The sequence below is a fragment of the Lonchura striata genome, chromosome 6 (assembly GCF_050655825.1).
Source record: "Lonchura striata isolate lonStrDom1 chromosome 6, ASM5065582v1, whole genome shotgun sequence".
In the NCBI taxonomy this organism is placed as follows: Eukaryota; Metazoa; Chordata; class Aves; order Passeriformes; family Estrildidae; genus Lonchura; species Lonchura striata.
Window position 1 is genome coordinate 20,831,033 of NC_140708.1, and position 25,698 is coordinate 20,856,730.

At 43.6% G+C, this 25,698-nt stretch overlaps 1 protein-coding gene and 1 long non-coding RNA gene across 4 annotated transcripts in view; one reads left to right on the forward strand and one right to left on the reverse strand.

Moving 5' to 3' along the window:
* On the forward strand, positions 1 to 8,868 carry LOC116183807 (uncharacterized). Its single transcript, XR_004148503.3, has 2 exons — positions 1 to 620; positions 7,577 to 8,868. It is a non-coding gene; the product is annotated as an uncharacterized LOC116183807 (long non-coding RNA).
* LOC110480062 (neurotrypsin) overlaps positions 8,475 to 25,698 on the reverse strand; it is a 23,264-nt gene continuing 6,040 nt past the window's right edge. For 2 of the 3 annotated variants that reach the window (XM_085583599.1, XM_031505232.3), the window contains exons 3-16: positions 25,581 to 25,626; positions 24,146 to 24,382; positions 22,752 to 22,875; positions 21,863 to 22,038; positions 21,388 to 21,535; positions 20,391 to 20,569; positions 19,862 to 20,003; positions 18,647 to 18,849; positions 17,550 to 17,691; positions 17,094 to 17,299; positions 16,457 to 16,535; positions 16,099 to 16,221; positions 15,282 to 15,562; positions 8,475 to 13,748 (exon numbers count right to left, since the gene is read on the reverse strand). In XM_085583599.1, coding sequence (XP_085439725.1) covers positions 13,438 to 13,748; positions 15,282 to 15,562; positions 16,099 to 16,221; positions 16,457 to 16,535; positions 17,094 to 17,299; positions 17,550 to 17,691; positions 18,647 to 18,849; positions 19,862 to 20,003; positions 20,391 to 20,569; positions 21,388 to 21,535; positions 21,863 to 22,038; positions 22,752 to 22,875; positions 24,146 to 24,382; positions 25,581 to 25,626 — 2,397 coding nt within the window. In that variant the 3' untranslated portion in view covers positions 8,475 to 13,437. Of the gene's footprint in view, positions 13,749 to 15,281; positions 16,222 to 16,456; positions 16,536 to 17,093; positions 17,300 to 17,549; positions 17,692 to 18,646; positions 18,850 to 19,861; positions 20,004 to 20,390; positions 20,570 to 21,387; positions 21,536 to 21,862; positions 22,039 to 22,751; positions 22,876 to 24,145; positions 24,383 to 25,580; positions 25,627 to 25,698 lie in introns of those variants that run through there. The other variant, XM_085583600.1, reaches the window with a different exon arrangement.

Below are 25,698 nucleotides of genomic sequence, written 5' to 3' on the forward strand. Positions count from 1 at the left end.
GCGCTGGTCCCGGCGGACAGGGCGGGGGCAGCCCGTCGCCGCTTCGGTCGCGGTGGCCCCGCGGTGTCTCTATGAGCCCATGGCCGGCGGGCCCTGCTGGACGGCCCCGAGCCCGGCGCGGCCCCGGCGGTTCGCGGCCCCGGCGGGTCCCGTCCCTGCCCGGCGCGGGCACCAAGATGGCTCCGCGCTTCCCAGCTTCACCTGCGACACCCCCCGCCAGCTGAGCGCCGCTTCCGCCGCCGCGCTTCCGGCTTCCGCCGCGCGGGGCATGCCGGGGCGGCCGCTCCCGTGCCTCAGGCGGAGCCCGGCGGGGCCAGGACGGGACGGGCTCGGCCGCCGCGGCCCTTGGAGCGGCCCTAATGAAACAAAGGCCTGCCCGCTGTGCCTGCCCGCGCCGCCGTAGGCAGCGGGAGAGCGCTGTCTGTGGTAAAACGTGGGGGTTACCCCGGAACGCACCGACGACGAGTTGCGTGAGGCAGAAATCACTCAGTGGTCATCTGATTGGAGGTGAAAGAAATGTACGAGTTCTCAGTAATAATTTTTTTTGTTTAAGAAGAAAAACAGCAGTAAAGAAGATCAGGGGAATAAAAAGGAAATGAAATGAGGAGACCGTGGCTCGAGTAAGTCCCGTTCAAGTGCAGTGCCGCCTTCCTTCGGCCGGGAGGGCCCCTCGCTCTGCGAGGCCCGGGGGAGGAGGGCTCTGCGGAGCTGCTCGGGTCTGAACAACCCCAAAATCCCAACAGAGGAGATAAGGCACGTGCCAGCTCCATGAGGAATTGCATAGGCTAGCTAAGGTCTTCCTATCTTTCCCACTCCAAAAGCACTAGAGGTGACATTATTTTTTTTTTTTCCCTCTAATTTTATTTCTTGGAGTTCTAGTTCATTGTTCCATTGAGAAAGTTGACTGGTAAAGTACCAAAGGATAAGTTTGCTCTTTGAGTACATGTCAGCCAAACAGGTGAACCTACACCTCCCTCCCTGTGTTTGTACAGAGGGGAAATGCAAATAATGGGGGAAAAAAAAAAGCTAGGGAAGAAAGAATGACATACTAAGAAATGGTAAGTGTAGGGCTGAGCGAAACTGAAATGCATCTGGGAACGCTCACTATCTCCCTCATCTCACTCTAGTCCTTGATCCAAAAAAAATATATTAATTGAGGAGTCTTCACAGAGGAACCTAAGCAATGCACCTTGGATCTTAAAGGAAACTTCCTACATGGTTTGTCCTTAAAAAACCATGCTTCCCAGTTTAAGGTTTCAAACACAAAGATGCATTACCGCAGTGTCTATCAGCTGTAAGTTCCATGCTACCAAGGCAGACACACCCCAGGTGCACTGGGCAGGGAGGCACAGCGAGGGTGAGGCAGCTCGAGGCAATGTGTTGCAGCACAGCATGCCAAGTGCTGGCTCCTGTGCTGCCTAATCCTGCACCAAAGTTATCCTGTGATCAATCAAATCTGTGCTGCCAAATAACCTGCTAGTGCCATGGCAGCAGTAATTCAGGAGGGAGACACACCTGCCTGATAATGGGAATTCTGGCAGGTTACATCAATAGCACTCTTGAGTCAAGGGCATTGCAGAGAATCTCTGCCACGTGAAAAAGCAAAGATACACAAAGGCATTGTAATACTTGGTGCAGTGTTGCATTAAAGAAGGATTTCACCTTAGGAAGGGTGTTTCCCCAGTGAGAAAAAAGCATTTACAAGACTGTAATAATTTCAAAGAATAAAAAAACTACAGCTGAAATTTTGATGAGTATTTTCATGGGGAAAAGGAGATGGGGGGGTGGGGGGAAGAAAAAATAAAGTGTCCAAGGAGTGAAGAGGTAACTACAGGTGAAATTCAGCACCCCAACTCAGATGTTGTGGCACTTGAAATGACAGAAATGAGTAGGGAAACAGTGATGCCTGATGCCATAAGGCTGATGCTGCTCACCAATATCTTTTGACATGTGCAACACAGCACTGTTAGATTTTACCTAATTCCAGTAGAGAATACACATTACATCCAGAAAGGGCAGAGGAGAGGAGGAATACTGGACAGTTCTAATTAAAAGGGGGCTTCAGTACATTGTGTTTGATTCCATTAAATTGTAATAATCCTCACTCCCATTCCTCCTTCCAGCTTTGGGATACCACAAGTTATGGAGATTTTCAAAGAAATCTTGCTTTCACTTTCTTAAACATCACAGGCTGAAAGCATGGAAGAGATGATTAAAATAACGAGAGAAGCAAAGGAGAATGAACATTTGCACTTTTATCTTAAAGTGCATTTCAAGACCCTGTAAAAATGTGTCTTTTGGCTTGTGCAGACCAGGCCTGGGTGTGTTGCTGCCCTGGCCAACATGAGGGAGTGCAGGTGTGACTGCTTCGCTTCTCCTTGTCCTCATGGCTTGGAAGGGCACACAAATTCATAAACACTCTTCCATTTTTTTCCCAGCCAACTTACTGCATGAGACAGGCATGTATTTCCCTTTGTGGATCTTCAACAGACAGAAATTAGAGGCTGTGAAAAATAGTATCTGACAATTTCAGCAGTGTTCTGCTAGGAATAAAGAAATTCTGTAAGAAATCCTGCAGAAATTACAAGGTTGCCAGTAAGAAGCTTTCTTGCTTACAGGGATGTACTTTTTTTCTTTTCTTATTTCAGAAAAAGGAAATTGCTGTTCAGAATTTCTCTGCATCCAATGCAGACAATTTTCAGAATGCAGCATTCCATATGAGAGAGACACATGAGTGCACACGCTTACCCTAAAGCAGAATCGCAACATTTACATTTGTTTCCTGTCTTAAGCTCTCACTGGGGACTAAAAATCAATGAGAGTCTGCACTGCACCTCAGAAGTGTCTGCTTTTCACTCTTGAGTCTTGTGCTACACTGCAAGTCATAGCCAGCCTGGGGTTTTTTATTTCTGATTGCATGGAAAGTTAAACACATCCTTGCTATGGCTTGAATCTAATACAGATTCAATAACAAAATACAGCACTCTAGAGATTTTTCACCACAAGTGCAGTGGGACCCAGCTGTTCAGCTCCATTCTGACTCAACAAAGGTTTCATTGTCTCTTTGTATGCAATAATGCACTCAGAAATGACAAGCAAAGGCAAATTCTTAAAGCACACATATGGCTTTGTGTCGAAATAATATATTGGCTGTGCAGAGTGTTTTTGGACTCTAGAACTATGGCACTCTGGCAAACTGCCAAAAGTTCCTGTTCCTCCCAGATGATCACTGTTTCATGCTATACAGATCACTTAATTAATAACTAATAATAATTACTAACAGATATTAAACATCTCCACAGACATAACAACCAGCCACCATTATTTATTCAAAACACTAGGCCTGTACAATAGATGGAGCAAATAACTGTTTTAGCACAAAAGAAGGGACAGCACACAGCTCATTGCTCCTTGCTCTGCTTCTAACTAGGCTGTACAAGATGCACAGTTTTCCAGACAATGCATACCAGGAAGCTGAAAGCAAAGCTGTCCTGAGGTATTACAAGTTAAATTTCCCCCATTTGGATTGAGCATTTTCCAATCTTTGACTAATCCTAGCAACAGAAGACTTTGAAGTGATGTTGTCCAAGGTGCTGTCCCTGGGATTTTAGAGAATATGAACACATGCCTGATTAAAGCCTTATTCAAAACTAAATTCACCATTTGTGAGATAAGTGACTGGTATGTACATCCATACATGGAAAATAGAGTCAGTAGGGAAACACTGCAACAGCTGCTACAATTACTGTTATACAGCAGGAGATAACAATTATGGCTAAGACCTCATGTAGGAATATAACTGCTACTCTTCAGAAAGAGAAGATGGCATTTACAGATAATATTGCCTGCAAGAATTACTGAGCATATGTTGTCTGGCATCTTGTATTTCACAGGATACAAGTATATTTTCCTCTTCCTTTCACAATAACCTGCAGGAGCATTTGTTTTTGTTTTCACACTTTCTTCTGCCATTGCCAAAGCTGACAGTCTGGCAGGGTCTAATATGCACTATACATTCACAGATGAAAGCACCAAGCTAAAGGGAACTGAAATGTTCTCCATTTTGCAGAGGGGAAAGAAAACAGCTATTACACTGCAAGTCCTCTTTTTTCTCAGTCAGTATTGCATTTGGACATTTCCTCAGCTGGTGTGAAAAGATTGTGAAAGCAGTATAATAGCTCTCTCCTTTGTCTAGAGAAGAGGTTAGATACATCCTTTATGGAAACACAGCAATTGATAACTCAGTTTGCTAGTATTACCCTAACTAGCAATGTTATACTGTTGAAAGATTCCTAAGTACTCGAAGAACACTTTTTTAATGCAGAGAAAATATAGGTTCCTTGGCTTATTTTCAGTTCACCAAAAAATAATCAAGGAAAATTGATAAATGTGACACTCCTCTAGCAATCTACAATTTTATAAATCAAAAATGGTAATTAAAAATAACAAGTGCTGCAGTAGCTGACCCATAACACACCTTTGCTGCAGAAGACAGTTTATGTATTTGTTTTTGAGGGTACAGTCAGCTGGTAGGTGAAGGATAACTGTTAGGGAATATAGGAAGCACATCTGTTTGTGTCAAGGCCAACATGCACTGCTCTGCAACATTCACAAGCACATCTTGGCTAAGTGATGTAATGCTCTGCTATATTTACATACTTCTCATATCTTCAGGAGCAGAAACTTTCTCCATGCTATGGAACTTTCTCCTTCAGATGAAACTCACCATAGCAAAATTTGCATTATACCTGCTTCTTAGCAGTAAAATCTTTCAAAATAAATAACAGATACATTAGTACTTAAATATAGGGATAAAAGATTGCCAAGAAGAGGTGATTCTAAAATGCAAGAACAACTGTGTACAATATTATGGACAGTAAAATTGTATGTATTCTCTACAACCTTTCCCCAGAAAAATAATCTAACCATGGAGTTAGGGATGTGAGGGGTTTTATTTTAAAAATTGAGTTCGTCCTACCTCTCAACAGATCCCAGTGGGAAGTTCAATCATCAATTAAATTGTCAATCTAAGATAAGGTTCACTCTTACAATAGTGTCGTTGCTACAACCACGCAGAAACGCTTCATTTAAGAAAACACACCTGACAAATTTTGTGCTCATGGGTGTAGGTAAGGGTCAGTGCTGTTCCAGTTACATATGTTTAACTGGCCTCTTTTGTGTAGGAAAGAGGAGACACTAACAAAGACTTGATGCCATGATGTTATGTCATGATGACTGAAAACTGCCTGGACTGCTAGATACAGAGACAACACTTCAGTCACTTTTATTTTTCTGTAATAAGTGAGGGGGAAAAAAAATTTTTCCCTAGACCTATTGACTTGAGCAAGCAGGATTTATTGCAGGATGGTCTGTAAAACAAACCAGTCAAGCCTTAAAATTATCTGAATGCTTACTGGTAGAGTGTATTCACCTATTCTACCTGCAGATTTCATATGCCTGGTGTATTCAGGATACAAGCTCTTTCAACAAAATCCTCCTTTATGAGACTTAGAAACTCTCAGGTTAAATCCACTGCTTCTCTTTTCATCTCTCTTCTCTAGGCAGGTGACCAACCCTTAGCAGGTACTGACAGTGGTTGTTTTGTGCACTGCCTCAAAGGCTACCAGCTTTTTTAGTCAGATCTTCATTTTCAGCCATGTTCCTGCAAAATTCTATTACAAGATCCTATAAAACTTCCTATCCAAAACTTTAATGCATTTCCCAATGTAATTATTTCACATATCTTCTTGGGAGAAGGTAACTAGATTTGTGTAATTCTGTCATCACCTTTAGTGTTAAATTTAGCAAACTGTATTTTTTAGGATGGTTAAATGTAATAGTAGTAGGAGTTTAGTGAGTAGTGGCACACTCTGCTTATTTCTTCAGGAACTCTGACTCATCTAAACAGAGGCATCTGATTCAAACAGTGCATCATCCCTAAGTTTCAACCACAAAGTTGCATTAGTTTAACCAAATTGTTAAGCCCATGTAACTATGAAGACAAGCCTTGAAGGAAAAGAAAGATTTCTCAAGTCCTAATCAACCTAGCTGTGGCTTAAACACGTGGGGAGTTAAAAGGCTTTCTGTTGAGACTTCAGTATAATTGTGCTGAATAACAGAATCTGCTTTTTAATCTTGCAAGAGATAATAAAATAGTAAACCTGAAGCAAAGGAGCTTTCTTCTGGTATGTTTGGTTACTGGTTCTAGAATCCCACAATCAGAAATTGTAATCCTACTTTACCTCCAGCAAGCCTGTACATGCAACTGGGGAGGGGGAAAAGAGCAAGCAACTAACCTTTAGAAGCACATGTTCTTTTCATACAACTCTGGATTACATAGAGCAGATTAGTTAAATTACAAAGAAAAGGGTTTTGTTGTTTGAAGTGGTTCTGTCCTGTTCCCAAGAAGAAAGTGACAGAAGATTATAAACTTTTGCAGTGGTTTCAGCTGAGTTGTCCACTCACATTGCCACAGTAAATCTCCAGTGTTTGCAGTGCCGAGGGTGCTGTGCAGGCTGGCAGGTGGGCAGACAGGAGAGCATGCTGCTGCAGTACCCTTGGCAGTACCCGCTGCTGGCTCCTGAGCCCCAGGGCTGCCAGGGGCTGGGAACCAAAGCATCCTCAGCTTCCCAACAGGATTCACTTGCTGAAATTTTAATTCCTGCCAGCTTGTTTCTTCTGTCAGGCAGCAACTGATCATGAGCCCAGCACTGAGTTCCCCCTGTTCCCAGCTCAGCCCTTAGCTGCCCTGATGTTTGCATGAAAGCCACTGCAGATATAAAGGGATAGGAGAAACAAGGCCTTTTGCTTAGCTGACAGTGACAGCTACACAGCTTCTCATTAGTAAAGCTGAACCAAAGAAGTTGGTTCTTCCTTTCAGGTGACAGGCTAGTTTTGAAAATCTGCAAAGAGAACAGTGCCTTTTATTCTGGCAGAATGTGTGGGATTTGAAAAGCAGGGAGGAGAAGATCAAGTGGTACACTGGGATTTCACCAATTTGTTTTAATTTGTCTGTTCTACACCTGTCCTCCATCAGCACATCTTAAATCCAAAGGTTTTTCTAAACATAAATTACTTCACCTGGACCATCCATATTTTGCTGGCTCTGCTCACTCTTTTCACTTTTGCACATAGACAGAATTCCATAGAAACCTCCTTCCAATGCCAGGAACCCTTTCTAAACAGACCAGTTTAAGACTAGCACAGGACTCAGCCTAGCGAACCAAGGCAATTTGACCAATATCCTAATTCCACTAGAAAGAGGAAATTGTACCTAAGTAAGAATTTTTTAATATCAGTGGTGATACCTGAATGCCCTTCTTCCTCTCTCCCAATGAATATGGTAGCTATCCTCGTTAGAAAACCACATGAAGTAAAGCTCAGTTTTCTCCTCATTCATATTTCACTTTCAAAATCCAAAGATATCTTGAGAGTAGACAATCTGAAACAAGTAAGCTTGTGCTCTACACTCCTCCCCAGCCTTTTCACCACAGGAAAGCAGTAGGCAAGTGCTTTAATACAAAATGACATTTGATAGACTTGTAATCTTAACCACAGCTTCAACATTCTTTTCCAGGCAGCGACTACAGAAGAGCCCTGCAGGATTGATGGGATGAAACAGTGCCTGCTGACCCATGGAAGACAGCTAAAATGCCTGAACTCTGCTTCCCAGTTTTGCATGAGCAAGTAGGAAAATGTAGGTAGGCATAGAAAACCCCAAAAGCAAAAGCAAACATGAAGTGAGGAAAGTGTTAACTACAAAAGTTCTTTCTTCAGTGAGTGCATGTTGGTTTCGAACAGCAGGCTGGAGTCAGTACATTCGAAAACTTACACACTATAATTCTTGGTGCCTGCAGGCATCAGCCACACCAAGCTTCAGTCTAACCCTAATGACTTGGAAAAGTCTTTGCATACTTTACAAGGAGCTGGACCATATTTCAAAACAGACTTTTTTAAATTCAGACTTTTTTAAATTTCAGAAATTCAGGTTTCAGTGGTGGGGCAGCATGGGTAGAGTATATCAGTGTTCTTGAACCAATGGCTCACTCAAACTGAACTTCCCTTATCCCACTTCCACTTTTCCAGAGGCTGTCTTTGACTCTGCAGAGTGATGACACATGAATTGTAGACTAAAAGGAGACTAAGTCATGTCAAACAAGTTTGTATAGGAAGATCACCTGTAACAACAAATTAGAAAGTTGATGCATTAAAGCCTGTTAACTTTTTAAATGCAATAAGCTGACCTTCTCTTTACCTGTTACAAATGGCAAAAAATGTGAAATTTGAAGAATTGTTGCCTTTCATTGGAATGGCAGCTAATGTGATGCTGACTTTGGGACATGCTTTAGCATGTTGAAGCTTCTCAAAAAATAATGTTAACAGACAAATTTAATTAACTCAGTGCTGAAAAAAAAACCTAAAATCTGCCCTTGGAACAGATTCCTTTATTAAAAATAAGACAGAGCCCCACACAGTCATAGTATAATCCATTTATTAGCATAACTTGTGAGCCATTGGTGGTGATCCAGGGGACATGACAGCTTTGGCACTTGACTGATTTCAGAGGTACTCAGCCCTTAGTAGAAAGGGATTTTAATAGGACTTGAGTGAGCTACTACACAAACAAGCTTCTGATGTGGAAAATTAAATATTTTTCCAAACAGCCAGGAGATGTGCATTAGTACAGGTCACAGTGCCTTGTTCTACAAGGAGTAGTCTCAACTTGGTTACCACCAGAGGTGATTCTGTTCTCTCTAAGAAACCCCCAGAGAGTCTATCAAGATAGTGTTAAATACCACAGTGTAGTTTCATCTCTCTGAAGTTTTCATCTTATTGTTGAATATGTGCATTAAAATCCTTCTTCAAGTAGTTGATGAATCACTGCAGCTCTTTTGGGGTGAAAAGACTTCAGGATACAGGCTTCAGAAAGAAAGGAAGACAGACAAAAGACAGATCTACCTCTGTTACCCCTGAGATAGCAAATGCCCACTTTCCTTGTTCCTCACCAATGCCTCCAGTCATACCTTAGAGAAACTTAGAAAAACCTTAGAGAAACTTAGAGAAATCTGTTATTTTCTGCTACAGTTTTACAGCGGTTACAAGGGTAATTGACATCTTGTCCAGGTTAATAAACAGCTGCCTGATTAATTATAGCAAAAAACATAATTCATAGAATTCATCAGAACAGTGTTCAGCTACAAGAAAGTGATAAATCTTTAATCCAGCTTCAGGTAGCCATAGTATGTACAGGTTTGAGATAGTACCACTGCAGGCACTGCAGGTCAGAAAGATCCCAGTACTGGGGCAGCCTTTGGAGCACTAGAGTATTCTCTCAAGGAGGGATAGGATCAGCACTAAGAGCTGCTCCTTAGATCCTTACCATAGCCATGTTTCTACTCCTGCCAATGCTTCTAGCCACTCACAGTGGTATTCCCTTTCCCACACAGCCACGACGTGCCACTCTGCTATGGAAAGCTCTCTCAGAGCATCCATGTGGCACAGTGCAGCCACCAGCAACACTGACTGATCTCTCAGATCCTGGAACCAGTGCACATGCATTAGCCTTATTCAATGGATTAATGCTGTGAAGGTGGACTGTCTTAGCCCTCCACATATGTCAGCACAGGAAAAGATCTACACAGCTCTCCAGGTGCTCCCTGCCCAGAGTTCCCCAGACAGACCTACAGCAAATTCTGTGAGCTCAGTGGGACAGCTGCACCTACCTGAGACACAGAGAGAGCTAACCTCAGTGGGTTTTCATCCCCTTGAAGCAAGGCTGCCACCAAGACCACACTAGCAAGTTTAAAACTAGCTCCAGCATACAAACATAGCACTGAAATCACTTACAGAATTGCTGCTATAGAAAACTGGACTCAAATAATCAGCAGAGGATACAGCCTCCCCTGGCAAACTGCATACAGTTGTTTACCAAAGTTTAAAGACCCACCAGAAAGACACAGACAGTCAGCATGATATCAAATCCCCTAGACAGTTTGGATTGAAGAGATACAGAGAAGCCAATCTTAGAAAAGGAGCTATCTCTAGAATAATACGTAACAGAGAACATAAAGCCAGGCCCCTTATTTCCTCTTGTGGCTGAGAACACAAGGACAGATGTTACTTAATGAAAACAAAAGGCAATTAATTCAGGAACCACAAAAAGAAATTATGTGCTATGGAGAATAAAACTATAATGGTTTACATTGACAGAAAATACTGGGATTGAGAGCTTAGATTAAAACTAAAAAATTTAAACATTTATATGGAAGATGAAGGCTGGTTACATTAAATAGTTTTTACAAGTTAGGGATATAAACTTTTACACTTCAGAAAAAAAAAGAATGACAAAAGAATAGTGCAGTGTTTGTACAGCACCTAGAGGATCAAGTATTTGTACTTCCATTTTTAATGACGATAATAGTAATGCAAGTAATTAATTTAAATGGGTCAAGAACAAAATTCCCCAAAGGAAAGGTTGTTAAAACTTGTTCAGCACAACTCATACATACTATTCTTTGAAATATCTGCTGTTGTCCAACATTACAAAATACAGTCCTAGGGTGACTGAGTGCCGTTCATCCAACCAGGCAGTTCCAGTAAGCCTCAGTGGCAAAGCACATGAGTTTGGTTTGGGCCACAGTCCCAGGTTAAACAGTGAAGAGCAACAGCTGTGTCCTGAAACAGGCCAGGTCAATGTAGGAGAGTACTGCCAGGCTCACCTACAGCACCAGAAAGGGATAAAAGCAGGCAAAGGAGATTGGATACTTCCTTCCCTCCTCCTGGCTCATGCAGGACTCAAAGGGTGTTAATTACAAGGATTCTCACAGCTTTCATAGTGATAAGGTCTAGGAGAAAGAAATATTTTTAACTAGAACATGGGAATTTCAGAAGACAATGCCAGGCCCACATCTCACTTACATTAAATGGTAATTTATGCTAACTCCTGAATGGCCACTTGCTAAGTAAGCTTAGGGAAATAACCTCACAGCGTCATCCTTTGGGTGTTTCTATGCCTGTTGGGGTTAAAGTGAAAGATCAAACCAGGTTAAACTAGAGATGTCCCAGCACCCAAGGCACAGAAACTCCATTTGAGCTGCTGTAGCATGCTGGCTCAGGGGAAGCTGAAGGTAAAAGTCAAATCCCTCCATGTTTCCCAGACAGGTACTGCTCCTGCCAGTGTAGAACTTGGCATTTCATCTCCCACAAGATGAGAGGTCTGTGACATAATTGCCCTCAGTCCTCTTGGCATTTTAATTCCTGGGAGAGAGGAGCAGTCTGCAGCTTGCATTTTAGAGACTCTGCCAGGAGCCATAGGACAGCACGGCCCATGTGGAACCAAGCACAGTGCTGCCAAAGGATCAAGTCTGGCATTTTAAACAGGGTTCTCAGCACAAAGCTGTGCTGAAGACATTCAGCGCCTCAAGAAGAGGCACAAACAGATCAGGTTTGTCTCAAAGTCCTGACATTGAATATTTCAAAGATGCCAACAATTCTTCATTAAATAAAGTTTGCAAGCAGGATTTTAGAACAGTCCATTGCAACACTGGTAGTCCAAATATCCTATAATACCTGGAAAGGGTAAATTAAACTGGTTTAGTTTAGCCTTCACACACAAAAATCAGCCACCCAGTCAGGTCAGCACCTCTACATTAAGCTAATTTATAGAATACAAATTAAAGCTTTAGGAAATCACTACTTTTTGAACACAAGGCAATTTCTGTCACCATATGCCCTGTAATATGACATTGCTAATCCACAGACTGTGCTCTGACTTCTGTTCTTGCATTGGTAATGCCTAGATACACCTCGATGTCCTGAGTGCAAACCTTCCAGACAGAAGGTCAGTGGCTGACCCAATTGCTGACTACCCAAAACATGCACATCTGGCACAAGTTTCATGTGTCCCATCCTGTATTATCCTCCACATTCAAGCCCTTGGTTATACATCAAAGCTTTTTGCTCCTCCTCCTACACAGACCCGTCTCCTCTCTGCCTTATCTGTACACAGTGAGAAAATGCTGCACTGCACAACTATTAAGGCACTTAGCCCTTCTGTCTACTTACATTTTTTACTACTCAAGAATAACACATTAATTTTAAAAAGTGCTTAAGGCACAAGAGGGAACTCTGTTCATTTGTTTGGATGAGACAGAAAGAAGAAACTGTAATATTCAATAACCCCTGCTTTCTCTCAGCATTATATCTGCTCAGGCTGAGAACTGCAGCTTGATGACAGTCCTTGCATACCCTCAAGTTAATCCAGTTTACTCCCACTGAGAGGAATGAAAAGAGAAAGAGTGCAAAGAAGAGAAAAAAGGAAGCATGGCCCAGAGGTTTCAAGAATAGGACATACTTCACAAAAGTGGGAAGCTGCTTTGCAGCACACTTACTGTTTTTCACAAGGAGTGAGTAATTTGCTTGAGGTGTATCTATGCCCCAGGAGTATTACCATGTTTCATGGAAAACTGTGAACACAGAAATACTAAAGACTAGCAGCACAAAAAAAGGGCAGCTAATAACTATGATGAATAAGGGACCAGTAGGAAGTCCCCACAATGCTGTTAAATCTGATTCAACACCTCAATGTTTGAGATTAACATTACATTTGGATTTAAGAAAAATGACAAGTCTATTCATCCACTTGAAGTCAGATTTTTAAGTTCTTCATAGTGATCATGAGGGCAAGAAAGCTACTGCCTCTCACACCAACAACAGATTCTAGAAGATGCTACTTAGGGGAAGCAAAAAAAAGTCCAACCACACACACAAACTACTATAGCAAAAAAGCAGCAATAAAATCACAGCATCTGGCAGATGGAAATGTGTGACAAAGGATTACAGCAGAAGGGACAAGCATCTCTTAGTCTAGGCAGACACTTGAAAGGGATCCTATGGGAGCAGACCTACTATTCAGAAGAGAAAAGGTTCCCCCTAGAGACATATCAGGGAAGCTAAAAAACCCAACTGAGCCTATTCCTCAACTCAGGTCAAATCTTCTGATTCCTGGAACTGCAAAGAGCTGTTATGAAAAAAAAAAAAATCTGAGGATTTCCACTATGCCTACACCTGGTGCCATCTTCCAAGCATCTCACCTCTCCTTGCAATATGTTTCAACTTTCCAAACATACGACCATGATGTGTGCCAGGGCAAAGGAATAAGTGTGATTGCATTAAAGAATTCTGGTATTTAGAGGAACGTGTACTTAGCATTGTTACCACTGTGCACCTGCTTTCTCTGCTTACAGATTACAGACTAAAGTGAAACCAAAGACTTTAAAGAATCGGTCCTAACTGTTTTCCTTCCAGTTCCACATTAAAATCTTTTGCCAGTGTTCAATGACAAAATAAATCTCCATCAGTCACAGGCCAAAAGCCACAGCCTTCTCCTAGTGCAGGGCCAAAGGACCATATGCTGAAATTCCAAGTGCTCAGTCATTTTCATTTTAGCTTGGTCACTTTCTTGATCCAGGGTACGAATTTGCTGACCTTTGTGTACACACCGGGTGAATCCTTCCGACCACAGCCATACCCCCAGGAAGTGATGCCCAAAATGATCCAGCGTCCATTTGATCTCTGACACATGAGTGGCCCTCCACTGTCACCCTGACAGCTGTCCACCCGTTTATCTTCAGAGAGGTTCCCAGCACAAATCATGCGGTTGGTGAACTTCTGCCCATAACGAGCCTCACAGTCTTCCCGTGGGAGAAGGGGCACCACCCCCTGCAGCAGGGTTCTGGAATAGGATTTCCCTGGAATAAAACAGACCAGCCAGACTGATTCACATACAGGCAACAGTAGCAACCTGGTGCAACAATGCTCCCTAAAAAAACAGACACTTAAACATTTCATGTCAAGTCTGCAGCACAGAAATAGGCTGAGGTCAGCATCTCTGAAACCACAAGAACTTCAGAAAACAGTGATGCCAAGCCAGACCACAAAAAAAGAGCTGTAAGATCAAAGATATGAGGAATAGGATTGTAGAAAAAGGTTAGATCAAAGGATGAGTCTTACTTCTGATTCTGTCAACAAGTAACATGAACCTTGTTCAGTTTATCTCACCTCTCCAAATCTCAGTTTCCTCCTCAAGAGGAAAGAAAAGACAGTATTTTCTCAAGAAAATAAATGCAGTAGTATCTGTTAAGTGCTCAATCCTCAGAGAAGTTTTAGAAGATGCTTCAGAGGCATTCAAATACTATTCAAAGGGAATTCCCTTCATCTTTGGCCAGACTTGAGTCTATTTGATCTCATCTCTTTACTAGCCCAGGGTTGCCCAGAACATGAGGCTAATGTGTTATATTAGAGTATGACCTTTCTGTGCCCAAGGTTTATGTAAATTCACAAGGTAGTAGGTGACTGCTCCTCATTAAAAAAGCTGGGATTGGTGCGTGGGAAGGATTCTAGCCACTAAGCTCCAGTACAGCTTAAGGTAGTTACATGGCTAAGTTGCTCCTTGATCCACCCCAAATATCCTGAAGTGACACGTGCAACTGGCACAACTGGACTCCAAAGGCAAATACGTACTTGCAGTTAAAATGCTGCGGTAATAGCTAAGGAAACAGCTGAGAGGGACGGGCAAGTCCAAAACCAACAGATGAACTTCTGGGGCTTTTGGCAGGAAGTCTTTCTGAACATGTGGCTTTTTTCCAGTCATAGCAGCCCCAGAAAGGCCTCCATGCACCCTTTTACCTAGGAAGCTTCACAGCAATATGTTCAAAGAGGCTAGATCCAGGCTGTCTTGAACCCAGGGCAGAAACCAGACTCAAGAGTCCATCTGTCCTTGCAGAAATACACAGGGAGATTAAGCAAGGTAGTCCAAGAGAGATTTCTCACTGAGGGCTCCTTCTACCTCTAAGCCCTCACTTCACTATGATAGTACCATGAAGAAGGCAGGTCATGGAAACATGGGGGCCTCCCACAGGCTTGGGAGCAGCTCTGCACAGGCTGCTCCCTTAGGGGTCTGCTGTGGGCAAACACATGTGTAGAAATGGGAAGAAAGAGAGGACTGTGGCCAGATGGCAGCATTGGTCCCTCTCACAGCTTCGGAGGGATCCTGTGGAAACCAAAGTTTTCAGCAATATTGAGCAGGCTCAATAAGCCTCAAAATCAGATGAAAACGCAATAGCACAAAACCCCACTCATCTTCCTATTCCTTAGCACTGTGCACTGGCACAGACAATGGGAGCAGTGAGAACATAGCCTTGAATTGACATAAATTAATGGCCCATGTAGGCTTCTGAAGGCAGACTTCCTCACCTCTCTTGTCTCAAAGCCCCACCACTCACCTGTGTCTCCCCAGCCGGAGATGATGCAGGCTTGCCTGTTGATGTCAGACCTCTCTCTCCTGTGAGGCAGGCAGATGGGCAGAACGTGGTGATTGAAGGAGAGACAGTGCCCTTCTCTGCCCCACATCCGGACCAGGGCTATGTCATTATCATTGCTGCCAGCCCAGTAGTTCCTGTGGAGGACAATCCTCTCCACAGGCAGCTCCCTCTCAAACTCGTCCTTCACACCTGTGTGGTAATCGCCCACTCGCAGGAGGTAGCGCCGCACATCAACACCAAACCTAGAGAGAAACAGACTCAAGATTTCAATGTTCCTACTAAGAGGAAAGCAGACTCACACAAGTCTCAGTTACTATGATACTGAACCACCTCCTCACACCACAGTGGTAAAACAGTTCCAGCTGCAGGACTGTGGGACCTCTTTAGCAGATATGATCATGCCAGCTGTTGCAGATTTGGTGTGCCAAATCACTATCTACCAGGCACAGGATTTTTTTTCCCTATAAAAATTATTATTATAGTTGCAACAGGCTTGTGAACTGACCTGTTCACAGTTCCTTAAAGCACCTAAAATGTCAAAATGCTGGTCCCCTTTACACTGTAAAGCCTCAGAGTTAAGAGGCCAGGTGTAAGCAGTGAAGGAAAAAGCAAGTCTAGTTATCCCCATAAGCACTCCAAGATCACACACATCATAACCTGAAGGTCTTAGTTTAGAAACTTTGTTCATGTAGTTCCACTGGGCTAGGAGGATAAACTTGTATGAGGTTATCTTGTCCATCATTAAACATCCCTTGGGGCTCCCCAGTCCCAAACACACCTTTTGAAGCAGTGGGCTGCAGTCACCACCCAGCAGCTGCTGATCAGTGTTGCTCCGCACAACAGACGAGTGTCTCGACGAAAACCCTTCAGCCGCAGTGAGGCCTGCCATGGCCAACTGCCTCTGAAGAACAAACAGGAATAAGCGGTCTCACACACGTGGCAGCCATTTTCCTCTTTTCCCATCCACTCTGTCTCATCTGAGCTTAGCTGGCTTGCATTCTTCCCTAGATACTGCTTCAAACCAAGTTCAAAAATCAGCAGTGAAAATGCATTAATGTAGTCAGCATCTGCCAGACTATTTCCTTAGCCTGAAGGAAAGCTGGAACCAGTCTGACTCAGCAATTACACGGTGGTACCTCAGAGACTTGTTTCCACCTATGATCCTTTTCTTGCGACGGTGGAGCAAGCGCATCCCACACACACCAGACTCTGGACCTGCATGGCAAAGTTAGAGCAGTTGGGTAGAGACCTTCACCTTAAATATCAGCATTGCTATCACAGAGCCAAATACCATTCAGCTTCTCTGAGAGCATTAATCCTCAAGGTAATCAACTATATTGTGTTGTGAATGTGGAATTCACAGAACATTTGATCCCATAGGTTTCTTTAATTTCACTGGAGGTGCTTACCTGAACTCTCTATATTCTCACACCAAGAGTGGGACCTATACTTATACTTCCTCAGTACTCTAAACCCCAAAGGTTGCTTATGGGTGCTGTTCTAAGGAAGAGTATAGTGACTTGGCTGTGGGGAAATTCTTCAGGCTCAAAGGCCTGATAGGGGTGGAGCTCCTCAGACTAATTTGGAACACTCTGTGCTGCTAAGAAGATACACTGAATACAAGAAAAACATAGGAGGTGCAGGACAGGACTTGCTTATTTTGTAGGTGAAGTTTCAGCCAAAGACAAGAATGACAGGGAAAAACCACAAAAGCATGCAGAGATCCTACAAACAGAGCTCCAGATTCCTGCACAGAAGAAATGGGAATGTCACCTGTTCTCCTGATATCTTGGACCTTTTCTTCCACATAGTCACAGATCACCCCAGCATCCTCACTGTGCCAGCAGCTGTGAATCCTGGTGTCAGGCGTGGCACATTGCCCCAGGGCGTGCTCCATGCCACTGCATTCTATGTTTTCCAGATGGATGGGCCCATGGCCTTCGCCAAAAAAAGCCATTGACCTGGCTTTTGCTGTGCCACTGCAATCAGAGAGAGGGTGGCTAATCTGCAATGAGCAGGAGCCAAGCGAACCTGAGGCACCAGTGCATTTTAAGTGAAATAATATTTATGTGTCACTCCACACACAGACAGTAGTAGAGTGAGAAGAGCAACCTATTCACTCAAGCATATCTGGGCGTGCCAAAACTAAAATTAAGCCCCCAGAAACAAGTCCAGAAGTGCTCCCGAGAGCTGTTTCTATCTGTAAGATGCCTGTACCACAGCTCTTACCTGAATCCCAGCTGCCTGCAAACCACAGTGGCATCTCTGTCTGTCCAGTCATCATCACAGACACTGCCCCACTGCCCATTCAGCAGTACCTCAACCCGGCCCTCCTTGGCGTTTTCTCCATCCACCAGCCGCACAGGAGGCCCTGAAGGAGAAAACATATAGGCTGCTGCAAGCAAAATAACCAGAAGGGTCAGGTGTCCAAAACTTGGGTTCTACAGAAAAAGATTAATCCCAGACATCAGTAAGCTTAAAACAAAAAGAAAAAAAAAAGGAAAAAAATAAAAATAGAATAAAATAAAGAATTGTGTTTATATGAAGACATTTTACCTCTGTGCTGAATCAGAAGACTATATACATACTAATTTATTTAATACATACTAGAAATCATCAGTGGATCATACTCTGAAAGCTGGGTAAAGAGAAGAACAAGAATAAAAAGTTATTAACTCCTAAGACAAAAGTTAGACAGCCTTAAACATGCCTGGGGAAAAAAATCAATTTAACTGTAAAACTATTACATGAGTCTAAGTAAGAGAAGACTTCTACATCCAGGAAAAACAAAAATGTTGGATGCCAACTATTTCAGCAAATGTCTGACAAACTGGAAAGTCTCCTATAGTAAGGAAAGAGGAGAGTATCAGGCATTTGTATAAATGAGGAAATTATGCTAACTTGAAATATTTTCACAGTTTTAATTAGAAGTGCGCCATTCACACAAGGGAGTGCAAACAGTAACCCCCCTTCCATCTGAAATCCTCCTGTCTTGCCAAGGTGTGGCACTAATGTAACCACACCTAAGTTTCCTGAAAGGTCTAGTTAAAGGGTTCCCTTGAGCAATGGCTCAATAAAGCAGCCACTGTCCCTCAGTCCCTGAGGTTTGTTCCAGAGACTGCCAATACAACTCTCTCCAGTTTCCATTTATCTGCTGGTCTGATAGTAGGTCTGGTCCCAATTCAGCCAGGGCTCATTCCTAATAAAAAAGCAGACCCCTTGTTGAAACAGCACAGGGAAAACTCCCACATCTGCCAGAGCTTCCAAGAAAACAGACCAGAAGTTGAAACTTTCCCACTGTTCAGAGCAAGAGCATGGTGAGTTACCCAGGCTGCCATCCATGACCGTGTTGCTTTCTGGGGAACAGCGGACTCCCAGATCCTCAACATGGGAACAGTCATGCTGCCCCCAATTGCTGTGGGGACAGTCCAGGAGAGACAGCTCTGTCCCTACACATGCCACGTCATCCAGTAAGATGAAGCCTTGGCCAGCAGGATAGTCTCCTTCAGAAGCCAGGGCAGCAGGACCACTAGAGGAAGGACAGAAAATAACATTGAAACTCTAAATGCCATACAAGGACCCAAGCTCAGATCCAAGGAGAAACTCCCCTGCTTAACTGTGATACTGGTGGCCTCCTGGCCTAAAATATTCAGTGGACACACAGGACGGCAACCAAGCACCCTCACATCTCACCAGCTTCAGTTTTCAGGGAGGCCTCCTCAGACCAGTCAATTTTCTAGTGTTTGGTCAAAGGCACGTTCAAAGCAGAGGCTGCTTTGCAGTTATGGCAGGTACATCAGTTTAGGGAGGGGCTGGTAGAGGAGGAATCATAAATGTCAACATTTAAGTAATTCTACTTCTTTTTATAGGAAACAGCTACCTGGAATTGAACTGCAGAAAGCTGCAAACTTAGGCAATAAAAGAGATGACAAATGTAGTATGTAGCTGAACTCAAAGGGAAGAATTTAGTTTAGTCTTTCTTTCATCTATAAAATGGAAATTTTAGAAGGAGGACCCAATCATGTTTAAAAAAATCCACATAACCCCATATTACTACCTCAAAGGCAAGAGTATCCTGATTTTAAATCTTTCCTAACTCCTACCTGAAGGGATGACAGCTCAGCAATGGGTTGAAAATCCCTATTACTACTCTTTTTGGCCCTGATGGTCTTTGTTCAGCTACTGAAGGTGATACATTTGGAGCAGATAGGTATGATTTTACTGAAAGAGTAGAAGTGACATCTGCAAATTTAAGGAGCATTAAAGAAAATTCTCTGACTTTGCTGAGGGGTTCATAAGGACAGTATTAAGCCTGTTATCTCCTTTCAAAACAGGCTGAGGCAAGAGATAATAGATTTATTTTTGCCCCTTGGAAAGGATGTGGATACCTATTAATCTTTCCTTAATAAGTTGTATAATGGTAATAAGCCTTCTAACAAAGACAGCATTGAAGGATTAAAATCCGGCCTATGCCAGTAAAGGGTGATGGAGTCTAATCCTTGAAATTAGGAAGCACAGACAGTACACACTCTCAGTCCTACCTGAAGCCCAACTGCCTGCAGACCACTTGGGCACCGAGGTCTGTCCAGCCATCGTCGCACACCGTGCCCCAGTCTCCCTTGTAGTAAACTTCCACCCTGCCTTCGCTGGGGCTGCGGCCACCAGCCAGCCGGACCATGCCCTCTGCAAGGGGTGGGAGAAGGAGAGGGCCAGCACTCAGCAGGGGAGAAAAGAAACAGCCTGGGCACTGCTGCTAGGTCTCTGTACCACCCACCAGTGAAAGAAACAAAAGATACAGATGTCTGTGGGTACTCAAAATACAAGTGTTCATTGCTTCCAAACATACTCATCTCTCAGGGAGGATTGGCTTCAGCTTTTCCACACTACCTGAGCAAAACCATGGGAACACCACCAAGTCTGCCTCTGCTCTACTCTCTGCCTCCACATCTGACAGCCCTTGTGGGAGCTGTATATGGAAGCTGTGCAGAATCCTGAACCAGGGGGTAACCTGCTGAGCAAGCCAAGTTATGTGGGGGTGAGACCGACCGCATCTGACTGGCAGAGCTGTACCTGTGAAAGGGTCACAGGACACCCCAGCGTCTTCAATGTGGTCACAGTTTTGCTGTCCCCAGTCACTTTTCTTGCACTGATCGAGGGAGAGTTCATTCCCTGAGCACTGCACTTCATCCAGCAAGATTGGGCCAGATCCCTGCCCATAGTGAGCCCATGACAAGGCTTTTGGGGTCCCACTGTAAACATAACAGACATGTATGCTCAGTAAGGAAGGCCACAGTCTTGTGTCCTCAGATTCTGCCTTGCACAGGGAGTGTCCTATGCTGGGTCACTGTCCTCCCATAGGTCATCTGTATTTTTGACACAGTGGAGTTGACAACTGTTAATTAAAATATGTTATTGTAAAGTTTGTAATGAGCCCTTCCAGCAAATAACAAAAATGTTACTACAATACAAACAGTCCAGACTTCTGCAGACAATGACATAACCGCAGTCTCAGTTACAATCTCTTAACAGGCAAAATTCCTAAAGATTGAAGGATCTCAAATTTGAACAATCTATTTTAAATAATGCTGTACTGATGTGATTTTCAAGAATGCTCAGTAAACAACAGCTCCCATGTTAAGCATTGAATGGCACACAGAAAAATGAGGTGATCTTTCTTGCTTTCCTGTCTGAAGAGGATAAGGGCAGCCAGTGAAACTAGAGGTGTTTAAACTTAAGCAAGTAAGCAACTGCAGTTCACATATGAAAATCACCATGACAACTTGTCACTGAGGCTACCAAGATTTGTATTAGGATGTATACAAAAATGATGAACAGTAAACACAAACAGTCCTGAGACAGGAATATACTTTTTTTTTTTTTTTAAACACAGCACAAACCCATAAAATTGACAAGAATGGGGTACAAAATCCCTTCATAGGATGATCAGTCCAGAAGTGTTTCCCAGGGTTTCTGTATTTCTCCTATAGGTAGTATAGTAATGGGACACTCATGTTCTTCATTCTGCCTACTTCTATTACTACTCCATGACATACAGCAAGGAAATTACCTGAGTCCCAGCTGTCTACAGACTACTTCAGCATCCCGGTCGTCCCACTGATCATCACAGATTGTTCCCCACTTGCCATCATGGTAAACCTCCACTCGCCCTTCAAAGCTCTCCTTCCCCCCAACTATACGAAGTGGGGCACCTACACCTGTGCTTCAAGAAAGGGAAAGAGAGCACAACAGAACAAGACAGAGACAAATCACATCCAGAAGTTTAGGGTGTAGAATCATTCTCTAGCCAGAGGAGCTCTTGTGATACTCTCTTACCACATCTTCCTTTCTAGACCCCCCCACAAGTACTTGTGATTGCAGCCCCCAGAGTGGGCTACTGCTGGGCCAGAGATGCCTCTTTAATTGGCTGTTATGATGACCAGGAATTTTCTGCCTGCAGACAAAAACCTGGCTTGATAAAAAGGGGATATGGTCATAAGCATCAGCCATCTTTGGGAAATTGAGATCTTTCCCTGGAGATTTACCTTGTGGAGGAACACAAGTTACCACGGCACTCCCCTGGTTACAAGCTCCTGACAGAGCTCCCTGATAGCCACACTGCAGCAGGGCTTCCTCATCTCCATGGCAGTTTGCTGACTGCAGGTGCAGGGGAACAGGCCATGGTCTGGAATGACTCTTCTTCCCAGCTGTGCCGATCTCACTGGTACAGAGGATGCAACAGAGCAATGAAATGCCACAGCATGGCTTCACTTACAAGTTCCCTCCATTGTCATGACTCTCCAGTCTAGTTGTGGCATTTCACATCCCGGTGTGCCCAGTTAATTGGAAGTGCATAAAGGAGTGACCATTTACAGGCTAATGGGAAAGCACAAGCAAGTACACAACACTTTCTAATCCTTTTATGTGCCCACCTACTGTAGAGGAGTTGGTGTATTCAGAAATGGCCCACTCGTTTGAAAGCAATGAACAAATCCATCAACAGACACAAACAACAAACTATCTGAATCACCTTCCCTATCCTGTGGACCTTATCTCCTTACTATTTTGAAGCTTGAATGTCCAAATCCCAGATACCCAAAGAGAGTTCATACTCCTAAAATTTCTGTTAGATCACTATAGTAACTCCAGCTGATGATCATAAAAAGGGAATGTCATCTCACAGCTCACTTTCCACAATCAGGAGCATGAAGCAGAAACCATTGTTTTAAAAAATTCTTGCAAATGCCAGTTAGGTTGGGGGTAGCCACAGAAAGAAAATCGTGCAAAAGGACCTTGGTAAGTGGGATATTAGACCACAAAACAAACTCCTTTCTGCCAGCCAACACACTCTGACAGAGGGACTGTAACCACAGGGGCTGCTCTTTCAAAAACCACACGAGCAGGGACCTCTCACAACCAGACCAAGGTTCCCACCTGAGACCTAGTTGCCTGCAGACAACACTGGCATCCCAGTCAGTCCAGTGGTCAGCACATATGGTACCCCAGAGTCCATTGAAGTACAGCTCCACACTACTGTCTTCAGCCAACCGCACAGCACCTTCCAAAAGAGAAAACAATCAACCTAAAACCAGCTGTTATCTGCTGATAGAAGTTTCAGACCACCAAGTCTTGGACTTTGCATGTAGCTAAGCTGAACTGTACTTGGCTTCTTTGATCCCTGTTTTACCTATGCTGGCACTAAAGTGGTGTGCATGAAAGAGTGTGGTATATGGCACCTTCCCAATCCCATCAATGTCTGCTTGGGAGGATGGCTGATGTTATGGTCTTTTCAAATCCATGGTAACACCAGTAGGAAATTTGGCTTCTGCAAAAGCTCCTGGATTCTCCTTCTGTGGAATGGGGATGATTTTACATGCTATCTTAAAAGGGTGTATGAAAATCTATCTAATTACTTCTGACACTCCACTGATCTATTTCCATCACTTCACCTGCATGACTCTGTTGCTATATGAGATGTTCAGTAACAGCAGATGGATCCTCTTTAATTTCTCTAAGAAAAGGAAGTGCCAGTGTAAATACCCTTTCAATTCCCACCCCACCAAAAATGTTACCACTGTTTAGAAAGCACAATCTCCTCACTCAGTTATGTATTTGTACAAGGACACACCTGTCTGCAGTACCTCAGTGCAGGCACACAGCACCACTACACTTAGATTCTTCCCTTTAATGAAGCCATCTTTGAAAGGACATCCACTGGCAAGGGAAAAGACAGCCAATTCATTTATTAAATTGGTGTTTCAACTGTTCTGCAAAATGCAGGGAAAGCAAGGAAGGTCAGAAAACAGGACATTTTCAAGAATGCTGCACAGCAGCCAATGCATTGAGAGAACTCAGCTCCTTGCTAGCCTCAAAGTAAACAGTAGTCCTTCTGCCAGCACTGAGGAAGTTTAACACAAGCCTATGACCTGCCTTGCCACAGAAGATTTTATATTGAAGAAGTTTATATTTGAACTGCTACACTTACATGAGGAGTGCTCTGATATGGACTCTAAAGGAGCAGAAGTGGGTTGTTTTCTACATAACTGAAACTGTCTTCAAAGTGGCATAAGTTAGCAGTAGGAAAAAAGTAGTCTCCTTGTATGAGAATAAAACATCTATACAAGGCATTACAGCTACAGCAGCTTAAATCCACCCCCTACTATATACAGACGTTCTTCTCCCACAGAGGCTAGCCTCCAGCATTAATTATTTCAACAATTCAGATCAGCCTTTGTACTGTACTTTTTCCACAGGGTGTTCCACCTGCCACTTGCAAGTCTGTGCAACGCACATTTCTGGCTTGAGCCCTGAGGCAGCACAGCCCTTACCTTGGTTACAGTCACAGTTGGCCCAGCCAATGGCTCCTGACACAAGCCTGTAGAAGCACCAGGGCGTTGTTCCCCCGTCTGGGCTCCTGCAGAAGTTGTGGTCCCCCAGGCCACGGTCTGGGTACTGCTGAATATAATCAGGGAACTCTGCCCAGTTGAGACACTCTGCCCCAGCCTCGGTGACTGCCAGTGAGCCATTGTAGTACCCGAGAGGTCCCACAGCACAGACGCTGGGCGCTGGGCACAGGAAGGGAGGGTTAGCATCACCCAAGGCATCACACACTGAACATGGGAGACACCAGCTGCTTATGAGAGATACCCCTTGTGTCTGCAGTCTCAGCTGCTGCTTGCTTGACTCAAATTCTTATCACTCTTCAAGGAGCTCCTCAAAGAATATTCATAATACTCACTGTCTAAACCACAAATTGATCTGAAGCAATGAACTGCCCAGACGGACCTTTGAAGAGTGTTAACTTAGGGCCCAAACATGATCATTTGAACTGGCTCCCATTACTGTACATGCAATACATGTACTCACTTTGGAACAGAACTGTGCAAAGCAGGAAGGTGGGAAATGGCACTGTATCTCATAGCATGTATGTTCCCTATACACATGAGCAGATCATCTGGCTTCTCTGAACCTGGTTAATATATTGGAAGGGAAAGGGAATATATTTTGCGGGAAGTGCAAGTGCCAACGTTTCAGTTCCCATGTGAAATATTCCGTGTAAAAATACCCAATAATTAATTTATTATGGTCCTCAACAAAGGAGAAAACTCTCCATTAATGGCACTGAAGTAACAAAGTGGGAAAAAACCACCCAGGTTTTGTGGCCTTTATCGAGTCCATAACATGAGAAGAGTAGACTGAGAAAGGGATATTTACAGCTCTATTCACAAAATAAACAGAAAGAAGCCAACACTTTCAGAAAACCCTTCTGCACTGGGAGCAAAGAGCAAGGGTACAAGGTAACTTTGCATCATGTCATTTGCCTTCTAGCCACTGCCAGGCCCAGAGGGGGTAAGTGACAGCAAGGTCAAATGCAAGGTACAAAAATGAGAAGCAGTTGGAAGTCAGTTCCAAGCATTTGGAAAACAAATAATATGTGTGACATCAACTGGGACCCTCAGAGATGGTGTCTGAGAATTCATTAGTTATTAGAGTAGAGGAAAGGTAAGCATGCAAAAAAGACCAAGGCAAAGAAAGAGATTAAAGAAACGAACATGTGGGAGGAGCAGGGAGCTGCAAGAGCATTCAGCATGAAGGAACAGAAGTGGCCATGAAGGAGATAAACAGGCACTGGGACAAGAGAAAAGATTGAAGAAGTGATGAAAGAAAGGAAGAAGGCAAGGTAGCAGTCATGCCTATGGTCTCAGATCACCACTGGAGGAAAGAGTCTGCCCAATGACTGAATTAATAACTTCTTGTTCTTACCTGCACTGTGCAAATGGTTTTGGTTGGGCTTGGATCCCAGGAAAGCCTGGGAAAAGAAACAGAGCAAAAGCAGAGAGATGATTATCCAATGAAATAAACATGGGCATGTCCTAAAAGC